The sequence below is a fragment of the Falco punctatus genome (assembly GCF_963210335.1).
Source record: "Falco punctatus genome assembly, chromosome: 7".
Classification (NCBI taxonomy): Eukaryota; Metazoa; Chordata; class Aves; order Falconiformes; family Falconidae; genus Falco; species Falco punctatus.
In genome coordinates, this window is record NC_137587.1 from 36,981,384 (window position 1) to 37,003,115 (window position 21,732).

General features: G+C 40.9%; 1 protein-coding gene across 13 annotated transcripts in view; it reads right to left on the minus strand.

Annotated features, from left to right (window-relative positions):
* Positions 1 to 21,732, minus strand: part of CDC42BPB (CDC42 binding protein kinase beta) — a 98,552-nt gene that overhangs the window by 25,556 nt on the left and 51,264 nt on the right. For all 13 annotated transcript variants that reach the window (XR_013929302.1, XM_080394544.1, XM_080394543.1 and 10 more), the window contains exons 6-19: positions 20,622 to 20,715; positions 17,302 to 17,502; positions 15,234 to 15,482; positions 14,169 to 14,248; positions 13,002 to 13,168; positions 12,782 to 12,901; positions 10,793 to 10,926; positions 6,529 to 6,771; positions 4,778 to 4,888; positions 4,071 to 4,315; positions 3,791 to 3,896; positions 3,107 to 3,231; positions 2,194 to 2,299; positions 329 to 477 (exon numbers count right to left, since the gene is read on the minus strand). Coding sequence is in view for 12 of the 13 variants with exons in the window: in XM_080394544.1 (XP_080250670.1) it covers positions 329 to 477; positions 2,194 to 2,299; positions 3,107 to 3,231; positions 3,791 to 3,896; positions 4,071 to 4,315; positions 4,778 to 4,888; positions 6,529 to 6,771; positions 10,793 to 10,926; positions 12,782 to 12,901; positions 13,002 to 13,168; positions 14,169 to 14,248; positions 15,234 to 15,482; positions 17,302 to 17,502; positions 20,622 to 20,715 (2,130 nt within the window). In the remaining variant the exon portion in view is untranslated. The remainder of the gene's footprint in view (positions 1 to 328; positions 478 to 2,193; positions 2,300 to 3,106; positions 3,232 to 3,790; positions 3,897 to 4,070; positions 4,316 to 4,777; positions 4,889 to 6,528; positions 6,772 to 10,792; positions 10,927 to 12,781; positions 12,902 to 13,001; positions 13,169 to 14,168; positions 14,249 to 15,233; positions 15,483 to 17,301; positions 17,503 to 20,621; positions 20,716 to 21,732) is intronic.

Genomic DNA, 21,732 nt, shown 5'->3' on the forward strand with positions numbered 1-21,732 from the left:
TAATAGCAGTTTGGCTTCTAATTCCCAAGAATATCTACTCTCCAGGTAGTCCAAGAAAAGGTACTGAATTTGCTCTGACACCTTTTTCCTCAGGTGCCTGAGATCAGTGTCTATTTATCAAGCTACTCAGAGCAGTGAAACATTTACTTGAAGAAATGTTTATAGTTCTCATTCGACTATGTAAGAACTGTAAGTCTGTAGAATGGGATCTTTTTGGCCAAGTCCAATATCCCAGGCACAAGGGGCCATTTTAAGAAAATTGTTACTAATCTAATCAACAGTTGAGAGCAGTATGATAAAACCTAAACAGAATCAAAGCTCTTATTACCTTTCAAAAGATATGTTTGCATCTTTAACTTTTCGTAGCTCTTCTTGAACTAGTTGTTTAGCACGAATTTCTGCATCCAGGGCAGACTGTAATTCCAGCCTAGCTGACATATCCAACTTCTGACTGCGTCGCACTTTCCAAAGTGGATCCTGTTGCATTAAGTTATTGAATATTAATATCAACATCAACTGTCTAAAGATATTCCTGTTCTTGTTCGAAGACATAAATTAGCTTTCACACCAAATCAGATAATGCTGTTTTAATTAGTCATGGGCACTATACCTGCTGCATGGAAATCAGTCAATAGTCAGGCTTTGTTACACGAAAACAAAGTAACAAGCAATTTTTATGGTCGTTAAGCCACTAATACAATAAACTTGAAACCAAAATGCTGGATTACTGAGTATGGAAGCCAAATTGAGAGAACCCATTGAAAATGGCTAGTTTTCATTGTCCAATCTAGAAAAAAGTATAAAACTTGCATACTGGCATATTGAATTGTCAAACATGAGATAAATGTCAGTATTTAATGTAAAATGTACTTACATAAAACATACAAAGAGTGGAAAAATCACAGAAAAAAATTAAATAATCCAGTTCTTGAGATACCCAAGATCCCTACAACGTGTGCCTAAGTAATTCTTACACTTACTAAGTAGCATACACTATACTTCTGCATACACCATGCAATTCCACCCTACTACCCCTGAAAAGCTAATATTCCAAGCTTTTCCAGTCATTTTTCAGTGTGGACTACATTTTTGATATTCCCTAATGGATGCTTCTCTATTCACACATGAAGTTGCAAATAACAGTCATGAAAACGAGAGCCATGTTTTTATGTTGAGAAATAAATGCCTTAGATCAGGTTCTGCTGAAGTTACAAAACCAGCTGTAATACAAAGAACAGACAGCATTTTTTATTCTGGCAGTAGCCAAGAAGCAAATGCCAACTGCATTTGGTCTGATCTTTCTTCCTATAAAACCACTCAAGATTACAATTGTCTCTTAAAGATGTAGGCAAATGTTAGCTCATAGGAAGTTATAGCTTTCTCTTATTCTCGCCTATTTGTAGGTTTGGAAGGAGTAAGTAACTTCTTATCCGTATAAACCAGCAGCAGACGGACTCTTCGCATGGCAGACTGTGCTGACTGGCATTGCTAGGGTCATGGGCTTCCATGACTTGCTGCAAATGGTTCTCCCTTTCCTGATGCAGGTATTTAGTACCTGCCAAGGCAAAACAAGTGTTTTTGTCTTTAAAACCATACTCCTTTGTGAGAGCTCTTGTTTTGCAGATGTTTTGGGGAATTCATGTTACTATTGTATGTAAAAATTATGGCATAAAGTCTCATTGTTCTGCACTTAAATAAAGCTACTTAAATAAAGCTCTCAGTGTGTCACTAGTTTGTAAAAATATCAACCAGCTAATACTTGGTCAGAAAAGAAAATCTGCTTTTTTATCTCACTGTAACAGCAATTAAAATTATTCACTTGCATCTAACAAGGTGAAGTAAATTTCTGTACTCCCCTTTAATGGTTTAAGTTATTATTTCTTCTCTCTTCTGTATTGTTTAAAGCAGTTTGTTATGGCAGATACTAGTATGAAACAACCATCCCTGTAATTATCAAATTCTGATCAGATTGTCCCTGCCCAAGGCAGGTCATTGGAACTAAATGATTTTTGAGATCCCTTCCAACCCAAACCATTCTATGATTAGCTAGATGGATTTCACAAGCAATAGATAAAAACTGGAAAGCAGAGGATTTATTATAAAAGAATTCTGATTATGAACATACAGCTGGAACTAAAAATGTAGCTTCTTAAGATATCCCCAGGACAGCCTGAATGCCTGCTGTTTTCTTACCAGTGTTCGTGACCCCAGACTGGAACTTCTCAATGATTCTAGTTCTTCTGTCATCTTGGAAGCTAATGCTTGGAGATAGCCACGAGCATCCTTCTCATCACTTACCCTGTTGTGTAGTTACAAAAAAACCCTTAATTAACAGTTTCATCACTCATAGCACCAAATACTGTGCGACCAAAATCAGAGTGCCTGCACTGGATTTAGGGACACAACAGAAATGGACAGAGCAGGGAAAACTCTCCCAGCAACAGAAAACTGAATAAATCTTAGATTGCCTGCTTTAGGTTTTTCTTTTATCTGATTCTCTTGATTGTGGCAGTTGCTAGGGAAACTGAAGTTTCCCTTCCACCACCAGCAAGAGTTCTGCAGAGATTTACTGTTATTGTTTGGAACATGATCTGCATATTGCTTGCTCAATTTTTATAAGGGCTACCTTCAAGTCCTTCTTGTCTGGCATACTGAAAATACTTGCACACAGCTTGCTAAAACAGCAAGTAACAGAGGGAAGAAATGACCTCTGAATTGTCCAAGTGCTTGTCTAGTACAACTAGTGAGGTTCTATACATTAACATGGACCTTTTAAATCAAGACTATCTTCCTGAATGAATTTATCAAAATATTTCAAATTGGGTGATTTAATGATCGCTTTAGAGACAGAAGCAAGTTGACAGCAAAACTCTGTTCTTTGCATTTAATGTACTTGTACAGTACTGACAATTTCACTTGTCAGTACTATTCAGCAATACTAGAAAGCAGAAGAGAAATAGCTAATCAGCACACAGAAGTACTATGCTTTTGTTGATCCCAGACACAGAGAAAAGGGCCTTGCTGTATGGGGGGGTGGGAGTGGGGTGGGAAGCTAATCAGTATTTGAAGTTGAAAGTGGCCATCTAGATCTCTAAAGAGCACATACCATTGAATAATTTCTGCGATCTGAGCTTCCCAGTGAGCAACAGACTCCTTTTTTGCTGCAAGGTCTTGGAGCTCATCTTCTAGCTGTCTGTTCTGTGCTGTTAATTTGTCCACAAAGGAGCAGAGCTGAAACAGAAGATGTCAGCTTCAGACTTTTAAAATATGCATATGTCTACACACCTATAGAATCTGAACAAATAAGACCACACTCTGCTATCTGGAAGTTCTAACACAGACCAAAGAAATGGGAGGGGTTCTTTTTTTGTGGAACCGGAGATTAGCTCCTGAGCATAGAACACCATATTGCCAGTTCACACAAACCAATCCAAAACAAAGGAAAAGAAAAAGCAGGTATAGAGATCATCAAGAGGAATGAGGTTCAACTGTAAGTCATCAGGAAGTCAGACAGTCTTTGTAAATGCTTCCCTCTCTGTGCAGCCTTCATGAAGAAATCAGAAAGTGGTGCCCTGAGTTGTGGGAATCAATCCCGCAAAGAGCAGTACTGAGATGCTGCAGCTACTATTTAGCCAGATCTCTGACGTTTATATGGTGAAAAGGACATTTTAAAAATTCTGATACTGCCTGAACATTCACAGATCCTGTTCTGATCAACGAGTAGACTAATTCAACATCAGAAAGTAATGAAGAATTTATTTTGTTTAAATGTCTTTCCTAAAATAATTACCCGTTCGTTTTCTGTTGTTAGCTTTTTGTTATCTTCCAAGAGCATAGATCTTTCACGCTCATATTTCTCTTTCATTGTTCCTACCGCTTCCTCCATTTCACTGTGCCTAAGGACAAGAAATAGAAACACTTATACCATAACATTTTTGAACATGTAAACTGGGATTTTTAAAAAGGAATCAACAGAGTTAAGGTGAAATACCAACCCGCACAGATACCTATGTAATGCAATACACAAACCCCAGAAATCCCTAGTTAATGAATCATGCCCAAAAGCTTACCTCTCTCGCTTTGTTTTCTCTAATTTATCCTTTAATATCATGATTTCTTTCTGCAGTGCAAGTTGATGGCTCTCTGAATCATGTACTTCCTTTTTCACATTTTTCACTTCCAAAACATGTGATGCTTCTCGTCGAACCAACTCCTCTTCATAGAACAAGATTTTCTTTTCCAGCTCAGACTTAATTTTGGAAAGCTCCTGCTGATGTTCTAGTGTGGCACCTGCTGCCCGGCCTCCCTGCTTCAACTGCAGAAGAAGAAGAGAAACTATCAGGAAGAGACTATAATCTTTATACTTTGGGAATATTATTTAAAATTGGAATTGTCCAATCGGTGGCACTTGGAAAAAATTTTTATTTGGACACTGAGTAATTTAAAAGGTACCTGCCTCTGCAAGCATTAAGCCCCATAAGTGACTGCTCTGCTTACATGACCCTGATAAGGGGTTCAAATGGGTTACAGAACAGATTTGTACCATGCTGGTTTAGTATCTGCTAAGAATTTACATAAACTGGACATTTTCAAGACATTAGTGTCTGATGAAGCAGTGAAGTGTTTCAAGCAAAAAAAGCAAATAAATCTGAATAGGTTAGGCCAGGTTTCCAGTAATGCCGTAGTTTTTAAGTTTCCCACAGGTATTAACAGTTAAGTAAGCAAAAATATTGCAGGTCCTGTGCCACGAGTAAATATTTGTCACAAAACATGTAACCTTTAGAGCTTCCAGTTCGTTTTCCAGTTGTTTGGAGAAGACCTCACTGTGCTCACGAAGCTTGCGTTCTTTTGATGCTTCTGCTACAACTTCTTCAAGTTGGGCTTCCAGCTGTAACAACAGCAACTTTTAAGTCATTTCACCATTAGATCGTGCTATCTGTACCATTCATTTCCCTTCCTCCATACAGATGAGCAGCAAGTTTTCCTTTATTTCTATTTTACATTACACCACTGTAACAATCATCTCAATATCATAACAACTGGTTTACCTTCAGTGATCCAGACATCTATCTCATGCAGTAGAACTATTATTACATGACTTTTTGTACCAATATGAACTAGGCAAGTATGTGCAGGGATAACTGCAGAGCTTCTATTAATGCTAAGAGAAGGAATGGTGCTAGGAAGTCATTGCAGTTGTGAAAAAGTCTCTCACATTTACAGGTCAGCCCCATGCCTCTTTATCTGCTAACGCAGTTTAAAAATCCCAACCTTTGAGACAAATTATTGCAAGATACTTCAGATACAAACACTGAACAATTTTACTTTGCAATTATGGAACAAAATAAGCTTCATCATCCATTTATTGACTTCAGAAACTAAGGCGACTTTTGCAATTCAAGCAATAGTGGCACAGTTTTAAAACCTGACAGGAAGAGTAAGATTTGTTTTTCTGCATTTAAATTCAACCGGAAAATTTGTTTTTAAAAGGATTGTGTTTAAAATTATGGGCCAAGATGATGAACTTACAGACTATGTTCTGAATAGAAGACTGATACAGCAGTTAGAAAAGGGAGAATAGAGAAATTTGTTAAGAACAAAGACAGGAGATTATAAAAGCCCTCCATGGAAATATTTACCTGAATAAGCAACAACACTTGAACGCCTGCTGCACTCTGCTCTAGAGATGAGATGTCACAACCCTACGCATCAAATATGGTACCACAGCCTTTTTGCCTTTCCCAGTTAACTAGCACTTCATGGACAGAAGTCTGAGAAACCACCTCTTACTATGTTTTCATAGACTGCCCTTCAAAAGTTTTCTAGCAATGTTTATAAAACTCTTGAATTTAATTTCATCCAGAGAATACATAAAAATTGATGATTTTTCATTGATTAAAACACTGGGTTAACCGCAATAGTTGTTTCTTATGCTCTCTCCTGGTTATCCACTCCATCTTATGTAAAACTATAAACTACCTAGAACACTAATTGGAAATTCACTTGCTTAAAGATATTACATGCTCTACAATGACTAATGACAGAGGAAGGAAAACCATATATTTAGTCTGTATCACTATTCCTCCCTCCAGCTGAAGAGAAAAATTCAGTTAGAAGAAGTCGTCAAAATACTCCAACCAAAGCATATGAAGACACTAAGCTTTTTAGGTTTCAAGCTGACTATGAGTCAGAGTCCACAAGAAGCAAAACACAAGAACTAAGAAGCTGGGCATATAGCAAGAATAACTTCCTCCAGATTAAAGTCAGCCTGAGCACAAACAACAACAACAAAAAAAGACAGATGACTTGGTTTTTTCCTGATACATCAGTAAAACATTGAGAAACAAATTCAAGATCTATTTTGTGGACTGTAGCAAAGTTATATAGAAGAGTTACTGGGACAATTTCTTACAGATGAAGACAAAATAAATTATCATGAACAGTCCCAATTTTTCAATGCAATCACATATGAGAAACTGGATAAGCAGCAGGTGAAACACATTATTGTTAGCTATTTTATCAAGCTACCTCTTTTCTCATCTTCTCCGATTTACGGATGTCCTGTCGCATAGCATCAATTTTCTGCATGCTCACTTCCACCTCCTCTTCTTTGTCGCGAAGTTGCCGGGACAGCTTCTGCTTTTGAGACCGCAAGTCTCCCATCCTCTCACTGAGCTCAGAGAACTCCTGCACAGCTAGCTTTCTTTGTTGGTGGGCATCCCTCAGTTCTTTGGATTGTGTCTTTAATCTCTCTGAGGCTTCTACAAGTTGCTGTTTTAAATTAAAAAAATATCATTAAAAGAAAAAAAAAAAAGGATCTGAATTCCATATATTCCTTCCAAGAAGAAAGGAACCGGACCTAAATAAACATGACTTGAAAGCTCAATCACCTCACATAGCTTCTAATTCTTAATTTACACACCTTTTTTTTTTTAACTGGCTAAGCAGCTGCAGTAACATACCAAGACAGCAGTAATTGTGCTTCTAGTGTGGCAGCTCCAAGAGGACCTTTGGTGTTCCAGAAATCATTCTTATAAATCTGATCACACAAGGCCACCGCACTTCTAAATAACTATAGATTACCACCATGTACCTGCACAACAGTAGTCTTTTCTAAAGCAATGTTTGAGCACACAGCATGTTCAGGGCAGCCAAATACACTGTACCAGCACTGAGACGCTGCAGCAAGTCTTGTAGAAATTCTTCAGAAAACTGAGGAAGATTCCTTAGAACAAACTGTGAAGGTCCAGTACTTTAATTGCAAGTATGAAAGTTGTTTCCTTTACAGCAAGTAGTTTAACAAAAATTAACAAGATGAAAATACAGGTTTATTTTCTACATAAAATCATTTGAGAGTAGGAGGAAAAAATATAAGAAAAAGAACAGAACTAGACAACAGAATAAATGTATACCAGCCAACAGACTTCTAAAAATTTCTGCTGTTGGTAGCAGTATTGCAGAAGCATTTATTAACTTCCCAAAAGGGATGTGTTCAAACCAGGAAGAGCATATTTGACTTCTCTGCTACTCATACATTCAGGTAAATAACTCTTAACAGTAGTTAACACATGAATAGAGACTGTTAAATTCTAGCAGAGAAAAACCCCAGAGATTTTGGGCCATGGATTGGGTTTGGATCCATCTAAATGCCACGTGAACAATAGGTTGCTAGACTTTTCTAAAACTAGCTATTTGAATACAGGTAGCTCGTTTTGATATCCTTGAAAGTGGTATGTAGTATATGTAAACCCCTATTTACTGTATTGCAAAGTCCTTTCCTGACTTAAACTAAGATACTATTACATTTCAGGCAGTGGACAAAGGTGTAGTTTACATAACAGTAAATAATCTCAGCAATTACATAAAAGTCATCCAGCCTTAAGCAGTAATTGAACCTTTTGGCATTACAAAGAGTAAGTGGACTCAAGCTGCAGCAGTGACCTAGCTCTATTAACTCTTGAGTATGTATGCTTTTTGGAACTACAGGACTGATAACTAGCCATACATCCGAGTTTAACCCCTGTGTATATAATCACTGAATCATTTAGGTTGGAAAAGATCCTTAAGATCATCAAGTCCAACCATTAACCCAGCACTGCCAAGCCCACCACTAAACCATGTCCCTACACATCTTTTCCACACCTCCAGGGATGGAGACTCAACCACTTCCCGGAGCAGCATGTTCCAGTGCTTGACAACCCTTTTGGTGAAGTAACTCTTCCTAATAACCAGTATAAACCTCCCGCGGCACATCTCATCCTATCGCTTGATATCTGGGAGAAGAGACCAACACCCACCTGCCTACAACCTCCTTTCAGGCAGCTGCAGAGAGCAAGAAGGTCCCCTAAGCCCCCTCTTCTCCAGGCTAAACAACCCCAGTTCCCCCACCTGCGCCTCATAAGACCGGTGCTCCAGACCCTTCCCCAGCCCCGTTGCCCTTCCCTGGACATGCTCCAGCCCCCCCGTGTCTTTCCTGCGGCCAGGGGCCCAAGACTGGACACAGGATTCCAGGTGCGGCCTCACCGGTGCCGAGTGCAGGGGGACGGTCACTGCCCCGGCCCCGCTGGCCACACTGTGTCTGACACAAGCCAGGATGCTGTTGGCCACCTTGGCCACCTGGGCACGGTCCTGGCTCATGTCCAGCCATCACCCAGCACCCTGAGGCCCCTTTCCACCGGGCAGCTTCCCAGCCTCTGCCCCAGCCCACGGCACTGCCTGGGGCTGGTGTGACCGTGCAGGACCCGCACGGAGCCGGGTGGAACCTCCTACAACTGGCCTTGGCCCGTGGATCCAGCCTGTCCCCATCCCCCTGCAGAGCCTCCTGCCCTCCAGCGGGGCAGCGCTCCTGCCCAGCCCGGTGGCCTCTGCAAACCAACTGAGGCTGCCCTCCATCCCCTCGGCCGCATCGTCGATAAAGAATCAAACAGGACTGGCCCCAGCGCTGAGCCCTGGGGAACACCACGTGTGACCGGCCGCCAGCGGGATGTAACTCCACGCACCACCGCGCTCTGGGCTGGGCCAGCCAGCCAGCTTTTCACCCAGCCAGCCTGCGCCCAGCCAAGCCCTCAGCAGCCACTTTCTCCAGCAGAACGGTGTGGGAAACGCCGTCAAAGGCTTTACTAAGGTCTGCGTAGACAACATCCACAGCCTTTCCCTCATCCACTAAGCGCGTCCCCTTGTCACAGGAGATCAGGTCAATCAAGCATGACCTGACCTTCATAAATGTGTGCTGGCCGGGCACGGTCATCTGGCTGTCCTGTATGTGCTGCGTGATGGCACTCAGGATGATCTGCTCCACAACCTCCCCTGGCACCGAGGTCAGGCTGACAGGCCTCTAGTTCCCCAGATCCTCCTTCCTGCCCTTCTCGTAGACAGTGTCACATTTGCTAACCTCTGTTCACAAGCAACAGGTTCCGCAAGAGCCTTCCCTCACTGGCTCCCTCGCCAGCTGTTCCAGGCAGTTGTCTTCCACACACTACAGAAACATCCTCGACTGTTTCGTCTCTGCTATGTCGTATTTCCAGGAGGCACCTGGTAAGTTGAAGTCCCCCACAAGAACAAGGGTAGCAATTGCGAGACTTCTCCTAGTTCCTTGTAGAATATTTTGTCTGCCTCTTCATCCTGGTTGGGTGGCTTAAAACAGTCTCCCACCATGGTATCTGTCTTGTTGGCCTTCCCCCCAGTTTTTAGCCATAAATACTCAACCTTGATCATCACCACCATCAAGCTCTAGATAGTGAAAACACTCCCTAACATAAAGGGCTACCCCACTGCCTCTCCCTCCTTGCCTATCCCTTCTGAAGTGTTAATAGCTATCCACTGCAGCACTCCAGTCATGTCAGTCATCCCACCATGTTTCTGTGATGGCAGCTCTATCACAGTTTTCCTGACGTACAATGGCTTGCAGCTCCTCCTGTCTGTTGCCTGTGCTGCTTGCACTGGTGTAGATACACTTCGGTTGGGCTGTTGATCCTGCCACCTTTTCGTGTTGAGAAGCTCAGATTCCTATGTGACCATACTCAGGCACTTTCATAGTTTCGAATATGTCAATATCCTTTGCATCTTTGCTCTGCATGGATGTCCATGCCTTGCCTCCACTGAGATGGCAGACCAAAAACCTTGCTGTCACACCATCCCTCAAACATTGGCATACCACCCCCAGGCTTATCTCAAGTGAGCCTGGTTTTATCCCTTTCCCCCTTAAATCTAGTTTAAAGGTCTTTCAATGAGCCCCGCTAACTCTTGTGCAAGGATACTTTTCCCCCTTGAGACAGGTGTACCCCATCTGCTACCAGCTGGCCTGGTGTCACATAAACTGACCCGTGATCAAAAAACCTAACATTCTGTCAGTGACACCAGGCTTGGAGCCAGGTAGTGATCTGCTGGCTCTTCCTGTTTCTTCCCTCCTCATTCCCTGCAACTGGAAGGATAGAGAAGAACACTACTGGTGTTCCTGATCCAGTCAACCCGAGGCCCTTAAGCCTCTCTTGATTGCCCTCACACCTCTATTAAAACAGTTAGGAATAATTCAACAGTTAAACTAAACCCATTCTTTAGGTGTTCCAGCAGAACACTTAAATAAGATGACATAAGATGTCTATCAACTTCCAAAAAAAAGAAAATGTGCTACTTTGGAAAATGAGTATAGTGTTAATGAAATCAACAGGTTCACTAACATTCAGTATTGTTTTAAAAAGCAGCATCTAAAACACCAAAAGTGCAATCACAACAGAACTGTTCTATAACTACTTTACATGGCCATTTTTAAATATATCTAGCTTTTGATCAATACCTTATGAAGGTCCTCCTTTTCTTGCCGCAGTACTCTGCACTGTTTTTCTAGTCCTTTTAACTTGTGTATAGAGTCTTCATGTTCTTGTCGAAAAGCCACTGCATCCGCAAGCTGTCCTTCCAGCTTGCTTATATCTGTAGATTAATACATACTAAATGTAACTGTCCAAAATTTACACCAAAATAAAGCGAGCAACATTACTGAAACAAACTGGTATTACTTTCCTGGGAAAATCAACAACTTCCCTATTCCCACCATTTTAGACAGTTTAAGGTAATTTTGGGGCACTGACATCTCCAAATAATTTTAATTTTCTCAGACTATTAAAGAAACCCTCCCAAAGACTGTGATCTCTAAGTGAAAAAGCCTTAGCACAGGGCTTTGTTTTATTTTTGAGGAATGTAACTTCTAGCCCTTGAAAACATTAAAATAAACTTGAGTTGTTCTAATTCCAGTTCTAGCAATTTGTCTCCTAAATAGTTTTCATTATATGGCAAGCAAGGCTACAGTCAGTCATTAGTGCATCCAGCAAGACAGGAAAGGATTATTTATTTCCTAGGGTAGATATGAACTAACGATCTGGGAATGGAATACCATCCTGCACGAGGCAGGCTGGAGACCCAACTGCCCATATTCCTGGCAGGATGTTCTCTTGGTAGTTCCCTCTTTACTCTCAAAGAAAATTAAACAAATTTGGTTTGAAATTATCGCCTTGAAGTGCAAACTAACCATGTTTATATACCTCTGCTCAGTCTTACGCCTGGTAAGAAAACGAGCTACCATTCTCCGTTTGGTTTTAATTACTACTTCTTTTAAACAAATAAATAACTTGCACAGGGAATAACTGCCTCACTCAAATTCCACTGATGTCTGTGGCAGAACAGGAAATTAGGCCTATGTATTCAGGGACCCCAAGCACTGCTGTAACAATTAATGTAATATTCCTTTTCTCACTTCAGCACGAACCTCCTCCCACTCTACATGAACCAATACTACTTCTTTTTAAGCCAGATCATACTGCTAGTTTTTATATTTAACAGGACACCATTGGCTGAAGAGCCAAATAAACCTGAACCATTTGCAGAAGGAATACCTTAATCTATTTGGACTCAAACCTAACTCCAGAATAAACAAGAATAGCTTTTTTGGAAGGATAATCTATGTAGGAGAGCTGAGCTGATCTTTACAATGCATGCACCTACAAAGGGGGTATATTGCCAGACTTTGGGGGACGGGGTCAGCATCAGCAACTCAGCATCTGAACATTTACGCTGTAGTATAGGTCCCTATAAACCTCTCAGCCAAGTCATTAGGATTCACAGCTACTGTTTTGTTTATCACTAACTCCCACTTAAAAATCAGTGACTACCCAGGAGGTTTGTATGGATAAACTAATAGCATTGTCAAGCAACAGATTTTCAGTGATCTGGATGAGTCAGTTTTCTCTCAGGACAGATGCCAATATTTTTCTGCAATGCTCAGTGCTTCCTAATTAATGCATCACCAGACAGAAACATAAAGGGAGCAGGAGCTCAGAAACATTTAAATGTGAACTATTATTATACATCCCCCCACCTATCCCCTTATGTTACTAAAGAGCAGCTAGTATTCTTTCCCCACTGTCTCTTACACCTGCCTCCAAGCAAAATTCCTCCAAAACAACACTCCTCCCAAAAAGGAGGAGTAAGAAAACAGGATCTCCTGAGATTTTTAGGGAAGCAAACATCACACAACGTATTTAAACTCATCCACACAATTCATTGTATACTAGACTTGCCATGCTAGTATATGCTATAAGGGCAAGCAAGTGGAAGAAAAAGTGCTCAGGGAAAAACCAAAATGCCTTTTACTACTGAACAAGACTTTTAAAAAATGTTTTTTTAGCACCTCAATAACATTAATTCTACTTATTGCAAAAGCACAGTACATAATGTTACTAGGAATAGAAAAACAAATTGCTTTACTATAATTACCATGCCAGAGGCTTACCTGTTAATTTGTTCTTCAACCGTTCAATTTCTTCATTTAATTTTTTAATCTCTTTATCACGGCTTGTACTTACTGTAACACACACTGGACCTTGGAGGTTCTGCATTGTCTGTGTAGATTCTTAAAATCAGAAAAGAAAGGAAAAGGTTTTCAATAAAATACATTCCCAGTTCCTCCTAATGAGCAGAACTAAGAATCCAAACAAATATAAACCACTAACCTTGCAGTTTTCTGTTCAAATCCTGCTTTTCTTGCTCTAATTTCCGTATTTTCTTTTCATAGCCTTCTATTTGTGAAGTGTTCTTTAAGTCACGCTGCACATCTGTATCTTTGGTTACAGTGTCAGACTGCATTGCACTCTTTAGAGTGCCTCTATCAGATAAAGAGCTGAAAACAAATACATAAGTTGGAACATTTTAATAAATACTCACAGCAGTCTACAGCAGTGACATGCTGGGATTCCACCAAATACACACCTTAAAGTTACAAAAACAATTAGTGCAGTAATTGTTACTGTTAAGACAATTGTCAAGGTAGACAAAGTTGTTATTCCCTAGCTACTGTGTATGCTGCTGTAGAACTACAGTGTCTGCATTCAGGACTTTGATGATGTGGATGTACGTTGACTTTACAAAGTGTCTGAATGATTGAAAGTGTCAACTCTCCCATGCCAAAGGTTACTACTGCCTGACAGAAAAGCAAGCAGGTAAGCGTGCCTGCACTGAGCATGCTGATGAAAAAATACCCAAAAGTTTGAAGTGTGACAAAGATGGATTTAAGTTAAGCCACATGATCTCACTGAAAAGCATGAGATGTGTGTACTGGGTTCTTTCTGAAATAGTGTTGCATGGGGTAACACACACCCCAGCAAACGGAAATAATGGAGTAACAAACAGGGCAGAATAACTTTATGATCAGACACAAGTATACATTTGAGGGATCTTTGAAGTCAGATGGAGACCATTTCAAAGACGTGCAAAGTGAGCCACTTTGTCCATGCTCAGAACCATCTATGTTAGCTTAGCTTACCAGCAGGACTTTAAAGCAATAAGCTAATCCTGAACTACTCCTGGCAGACATTAACATGGACAAGACTTGTTCTCGGGCTCTGAATGCAGGAACAGCAAGTTTGTAGCTCATTTCAAGTGACACATCTAGTCCCTTAACTTTCATTCATTTCAAATAGATAAAATATTAAATACACAAGGATCTAATCTTGGCAAGCATGATCAAAGTATGTTCATCACTTGAAAAAAAAGGGGATAAAGGTTTTTCTACAGGTACACCTATGGAAATCAACCTTTCCACATGTTTACAAAAATGAGAATTTACTAGAATTAGCTGCAATTGGGAAGCAAGTTTAATGAAAAATATATCATTTGCTTACCTATCAGTTGTGTATGTGAACCCAACGAATGGTAAATGCAATCCAGAAAAGCCTGTATGAGAACTTGGTGGCACCACATCCTGCATGAAAAGAACATGCATGAAAACCCCCAAGAGAACCCCTACAGAGCTAAAGGCATTTGATTTAGCCTCAACAGTTAAAGACAGACAATTAAGGGAAAGACTTTTCCTAACATATACCAACTGAAACTGGCAGTTATGCTCCATTGTACAACATTCCATTGTCCCTGAACGAACTTTGTTTTAGATTAGGTCACTTAATATAATGACCTGAATTTAGGAGCCTCTTGAACCAGCACTTGAAGGGCAGCATTTCAACAAGTTCAAGGCACAATGCAATTAGTAAAAGAAAATGTGAAATTTCAATTCCCTAATTAAAGTGACCTGACACCAAAATGCCCACTGTTTTCATATGCTAGTTACTGTTAGATATGTAATCAAAAAATGTGCCCAAAGGTCTTCATTTCTTGGAATAAAAGCTGATGAACAAATTACCACAAAAGCCCTCTGCTTCTCCTGACCCGAGTCTGTAAAATACTACACAACAGAAACAGAGGAAGGGAACACCAATGTCCCCACTCCAAAACCCCAACCTCCTGGTTCTTAAGTCAGTGGAGAAGTACCAGTGTGAGCTCTCTCACCTGGACAGCTATGACTACAAGCTGCATGGGGAATATATGTGTATTTCTAAAGACAGATATATTTATTTTTTTCATCACTGAAAAGGAATCAATCCAAATACTAGCTCCTTGCAAAGGTAAACTAAAAGGGCAATTACTTTTTTTTTTCCCCACCTAAATACGTTTTAACTTTGACTGACCATGTAACAATAGTCCGTTTTGGCAACTGCTACCATTTAGAAAAGCAGCTCACAATTTCTGACAACGCAAAATGTCAAAGGGATGAAAAACTTGATTTTTTCACATTCGAAATTACTTATTTTTCATCTATTACATTACTTGTTTTGAAATAAGTTCTCACTACTACCTCACAGTGCAGCAAGGTTGCACACTTGCATTAGTAATATTTAAAAACAAAGACTCACTGGATTTCTTAATACATCATCATCTACATCAAAGTTTGAGGTGTCAGAAGGACTGCTAACATCTGGAATGTAAGGTGCTTCTAGGTTTCGGATGTTATCCCAATTAAGTCCTTCAAAAAATGCATGAGACTTAAAATCCTCTATTCCATTCTGTCCCAGTCTACGCTCCCTGCTGCAGATAAGTCGCTGAATAAGATCTTTTGCTTCTTCAGATACATCTGTAACATGGGATGGAAACTGAAATCGTTCCTAGAAAACAAAACAAATAGAGAAATTTTTAGAGAAGGAATCTATTACATTCAACAGTAGTTTCAAAAAGAACATGCTAAATTACACCAATGAAACTGTTAATTAATAGTAAAACGCTGTTCTTCTAATTCCAGCAAGCAGTGGTAGAGCATAATGCAAAACATTTGGTGACAGACTTTTTGTCTTAAAATGGATTTTGAGGACAAGTAATCATTTCTCAATTTCTATAATACAGATCTGTTCAAAACTAACTGCAATTACAGTAACTATTTGAAAAAGCAGACTTTTTTTTTTATGACATACAGGAATTTTGACACACTACGATATATTAAAGATCATACAATAAAGGCAGATTCTCACTGGTATTCTTAGTCACAGATCCACTATCTCCTGAAGATGTACTCCTTGAGATTTTATGATTTCAACTCTTCAAACTCCATGATGGTAGTCAATTCTTTACAAAATGTTGTTCTATTTAAGGATGTATTCTTCTAATTTATAGGTTAAATAACTGTTTTTCTCACCCAAATCTAATCTACATTTAGCAAAGACTTACATTATCATAAACAAAAAAACGATCTAAAAATTGTACTTACCACTAACATTTGAAATTACTCCAGATAAAAACTGGGAAAAACTTTTCTGTATTTTAGCTTGCTACTACTACCACTGTATAGTCAGGAAGAGCTTTTTGTTTTGTTTTGTTTTTTTCCCAATAAAGGACAACAGCATGTATGTACCTTTTGTAATACAACTTCTCGAATTTAAAATGAGATTAGGGACCAAACCAGCATAACTGAAATTAAACTTTAAGCTTCTGTTGAAAAACATACAATCGTATTGATTGTGTATCCAAGTAAGATTAAAATATTAAGTCTGCAGGATAACAGCTTCAAAATTCTTCCCAAATAAGTTTAAGAGCCAGATAGCCAGAGTTTACGCTGGTTACATTTGCAACCAGTTAGCTCACTGAAGAAATTAAAGCAAGAGAGAGATTAATATTCATCACAGCAAGGGTGTCAGCTCTGGCAAGGATTTCACGTCTTGTCCATCACTGCTTCACTGTGAGAGCACAGCATTGAAAACACCAGTAAACTGCACTCATTCTGGGGAAAAGAAAATGCAACAATACACCCTATGCAACAGCTTCTGGCTGCCTGGGATGAGTATGCACATAAACACATCCTCTTAATATAGCTCTTGAAAGGACACCATGAACTAGTTTAGTTTACTCTTCTTCTCCAATGTTCACAATGCACAAAATGCACTGAGAAATTCCAACACTTCTCTGCCACTTTGACCCTGGACAAACACCCAACCTCATGTCCTTCATGCAGCTCAGCTTCATGCTCTTCTACCACTTCCACTCTGGGCAGCTCCCCCCGACTCATGTTCTTCATGCAGCTCATGTCTACACTGGTTGACTTGCCTGTTCCCTTTTTTGTACTCAGTATGACAGAAAATGTGCACAGCTGTGTAAATAATGCATTACTTCATTTCTCTTGCACAGTCCAGAGGAAACTTTCAATGCGCCTAACACAAGATTTGGCTTTAATTTCTATTTTGTGATGAGTACTTAGATTTTCCAACAAGAACATTAGCATTTAAAGAGAAATTCCAATACGACAAAGGATTAAATTTCTGCAGTTCAGAGAGACAAATGTTCCTAAAACCTGAACCAACAAACCTACACGATATGGTCCTATAACATCATCAAAAAGCAAAGAACTACTATCACTTCAATATCTTTAAGTGATAACAGTTTCTCTGTAAACATTATGAACTCAGTGAATACATAGAGATTTAATATAGCTCTTACTTCATGATTCATAATCTTTCCATAGGTTTCCACTAATGACTCTGCATAAAAGGGTGTTTCACCATACAGCATTTCATACATGCAGACACCCAATGACCACCAGTCACATTCAGGCCCGTATTTTCCCATTCCATCTTCCATTGCTTGCAGTATCTCCGGGGAGATGTAGTCAGGTGTACCCACGGCTACAGATGACTGTACCTTAAAAATAAGGCAAATACAATTCTCGTAAATTTTATAGTTCTCTCAGCAACTTTCTCACTCACACACTAGTATTTCTGCCCAGGACACATGATTTTGGAGAAGTTATAAAAGCACAGCAACAAAATAAATATTATGAAAGTATCAAAGACTTCAAAGATTAAGTTCCAGTCTACTTCTACATAAAATTGGTTAATATATTTTATTAGGAACACAGTAGAAACCCAAAATAATCACAGCTATTGTGAAAGCAGAAAGACAAGAGGAGAGTATGTTTTGCCTTTGTGTCAGTTTGTATTTTAAAACTGCAATTGGCTGCCAGAAATTGAAATGAAAAATTAGTAAATACTGAGTTCAAAGTCCTATGCCCCAATTTTACAGTTTCATTTGAAGATCACAAAACGAAGTCCTTGGGCAAACAGTCCCCCTATTTTTATGTCAGAAAGTGGTTTAACGCTTATTGCATAATGTGCAATTGGATTCAATACAGGGATAAGGTGGGGAATTGCACTGTGGCCAAGTATTATGGAAACCCTGACCATCAGGGCAGTGGCAGAGCAACTCTAATCTCTAGGAATATGTTCTCAGGCTTCACATAGAGTTCTAATGGCTCCTTCCAATTCATTTTGCACTTTAGTATGTTAAATCCGTGGCAGGCATTTTATGATTACAGAAAGTCAGCAAGACCTGAGTTTATGCCAAAAACGGTGAACAGTGTTTCATGCCATATGTTGGCAGGACTGACACCCATGCAAGCACCCTAAACTAGACAAACCAAAAAACGTCACGAGTGATTTAGCTTTTAGGGGTGTATTCAATCTGGTGCACAAGATGCCCAATTACCACAATGTTGCTGTTCTCTTTGTAAAAAGCATATAAACCAAATTGCTTACTAATTGTAGAATCACTGAATCATTTAGGTTGGAAAAGACCTTTAAGATCATCAAGTCCAACCATTAACCCAGCACTGCCAAGCCCACCACTAAACCATGTCCCTACACATCTTTTCCACACCTCCAGGGATGGAGACTCAACCACTTCCCGGAGCAGCATGTTCCAGTGCTTGACAACCCTTTTGGTGAAGTAACTCTTCCTAATAACCAGTATAAACCTCCCGCGGCACATCTCATCCTATCGCTTGATATCTGGGAGAAGAGACCAACACCCACCTGCCTACAACCTCCTTTCAGGCAGCTGCAGAGAGCAAGAAGGTCCCCTAAGCCCCCTCTTCTCCAGGCTAAACAACCCCAGTTCCCCCACCTGCGCCTCATAAGACCGGTGCTCCAGACCCTTCCCCAGCCCCGTTGCCCTTCCCTGGACATGCTCCAGCCCCCCCGTGTCTTTCCTGCGGCCAGGGGCCCAAGACTGGACACAGGATTCCAGGTGCGGCCTCACCGGTGCCGAGTGCAGGGGGACGGTCACTGCCCCGGCCCCGCTGGCCACACTGTGTCTGACACAAGCCAGGATGCTGTTGGCCACCTTGGCCACCTGGGCACGGTCCTGGCTCATGTCCAGCCATCACCCAGCACCCTGAGGCCCCTTTCCACCGGGCAGCTTCCCAGCCTCTGCCCCAGCCCGCGGCACTGCCTGGGGCTGGTGTGACCGTGCAGGACCCGCACGGAGCCGGGTGGAACCTCCTACAACTGGCCTTGGCCCGTGGATCCAGCCTGTCCCCATCCCCCTGCAGAGCCTCCTGCCCTCCAGCGGGGCAGCGCTCCTGCCCAGCCCGGTGGCCTCTGCAAACCGACTGAGGCTGCCCTCCATCCCCTCGGCCGCATCGTCGATAAAGAATCAAACAGGACTGGCCCCAGCGCTGAGCCCTGGGGAACACCACGTGTGACCGGCCGCCAGCGGGATGTAACTCCACGCACCACCGCGCTCTGGGCTGGGCCAGCCAGCCAGCTTTTCACCCAGCCAGCCTGCGCCCAGCCAAGCCCTCAGCAGCCACTTTCTCCAGCAGAACGGTGTGGGAAACGCCGTCAAAGGCTTTACTAAGGTCTGCGTAGACAACATCCACAGCCTTTCCCTCATCCACTAAGCGCGTCCCCTTGTCACAGGAGATCAGGTCAATCAAGCATGACCTGACCTTCATAAATGTGTGCTGGCCGGGCACGGTCATCTGGCTGTCCTGTATGTGCTGCGTGATGGCACTCAGGATGATCTGCTCCACAACCTCCCCTGGCACCGAGGTCAGGCTGACAGGCCTCTAGTTCCCCAGATCCTCCTTCCTGCCCTTCTCGTAGACAGTGTCACATTTGCTAACCTCTGTTCACAAGCAACTGGGACCTCCCGGGTTAGCCAGGACTGCTGATAAATGATGGAAAGCAGCTCGGTGAGCACTCCCACCCGCTCCCTCAGCACCCTTGGGTGGTTCCCATCTGGCCCCATAGGCTTATGTGTGTCTAAGTGGTGTAGCAGGTCACTAACCACTTCCCCTGGGATTATGGGGGCTTCATTCTGCTCCCTGTCCCTGTCTTCCAGCTCACGGGGCTGGGTACCAGGAGAACAACTGGTCTTACCATTTAAGACTAAGGTAAAGGCAGCACTAAGTATGTCAGCCTTTGCCTCGCCCTTTGTCACTATGTTTCCCCCCACATCCAATACAGGATGGCGATTCTCCTTAGCCCTCCTTTTGTTGCTAATGCATTTATTCATAGAAACTTTTTCATTGTCTTTTACAGCAGTAGTCAGATTAATTTCTAGCTGGGCATAGTTAGGCTTCCATTTTGAATGACTTATACTTCAAGCCTGTCATGGCTTCTAGGCTCCTGGTCACCTGTGATTCCAAGACATAAATAATGTCAAATTTCTATTTTTTAACAAAGGGTCTTTGGACAGTTCACAAAAATCCCATGAGGACTCAAATGGCCAGCAGGAGAAAAGATGAAGGACAGAAATACATAGCAAAGGATAATAATAAAACAAGAGGATGAAGATGTCAAAAATGTTTTTATAAGTATGTTGAGTTGTACTCTTCCCTCAGTTTTTAACAGGTCAATAAGCTTACAATCCCATCACCTCCCTCATGTACACTAGCAATGTCTAATAGCTTTAGGACCAGCAGCTCACTTAAAAGGTCCCACTACCAACATCCCAGTTAAATTTTGCTTCATACATACTGTGCCATCTTCACTCATTTTCAGACAGGACCCAAAATCTGCCAGTCGTATGTGGCCGTTCACATCCAAGAGAACATTATCAGGCTTTATGTCCCTGTTATAAGAGAAAGTGAAAAGATTTGACTGTATACATCATTGGCTCTGTTTGTAAAGATTAATCTTGCACAGAACAGGAAAGAATTTTATGTTGGATACCCACTGATGCATACTCTTTTTATTGCACTACTTACAGCCCCCTCCTCCTCCTGCCTAAAACTTTGCCCACAAAATTGAAGCCTTGGATTACATCAGATTTTCAATCTCATCAAAGTTGAACTCTGAACAGTCAAACAACCAAGCAGAACAATCACTGTGAGTCATACCAACTGTAACAGATAGGCAGTTCACTTCAACATAATTTCAAGATTATATGCACCACAATATACTGCTTAAAGGGAAGAAAGATAAAAGAGGAAAGGCAATCTTTTAATCTCATGGTTTATGCCAAGATTTGTAACTAACTTCTTATTTCTTATCTAGGAAGTTTTTTTCCTGCTTCTCTAAATTTTATCCAGCATTGCTTTTGGCCAGTAATTTTCATTTGCTATTCAAGACTTTCTACACACTACTGCACAGCACATTTGCTTTTATGAATACCTGAAGACCCTTGCATCCTGTGTACATGCAGCAGTTACTCTAATAAGCCACTGAATTCCTCCAGCTCTGGGATTAAGGCAATGCCATTTCAACAGGATGCAGTAACATTAGAAAGCTTCCAATATCAAACTGTGTCTTTCCTGTTTTTATATATATATTAGCAGGGTATAAAATGATACATAGAATTTTAAGGCTACTAAATGACAGGGAACTAAAACTCCCATTTCATTCTAGCTCATTACTTTATATTCCTTTTTGATATCAGGAAGGTAGCCAAAAAGGATTTACTGAAAAGCATGTTAACTGAATTTAGTCAACCAATTAACCACATTTTATTTCATCACTTTGTACTAAAATTCACACAAAGTATTAGTAAAAGATCAATCCTTCAGATAACTTAAGACAGTCCTGATACATACTATGCTCTTTTGTTTTTTAAAATTAATAGCCTCAAAATATCCCAATTGATTTTTAA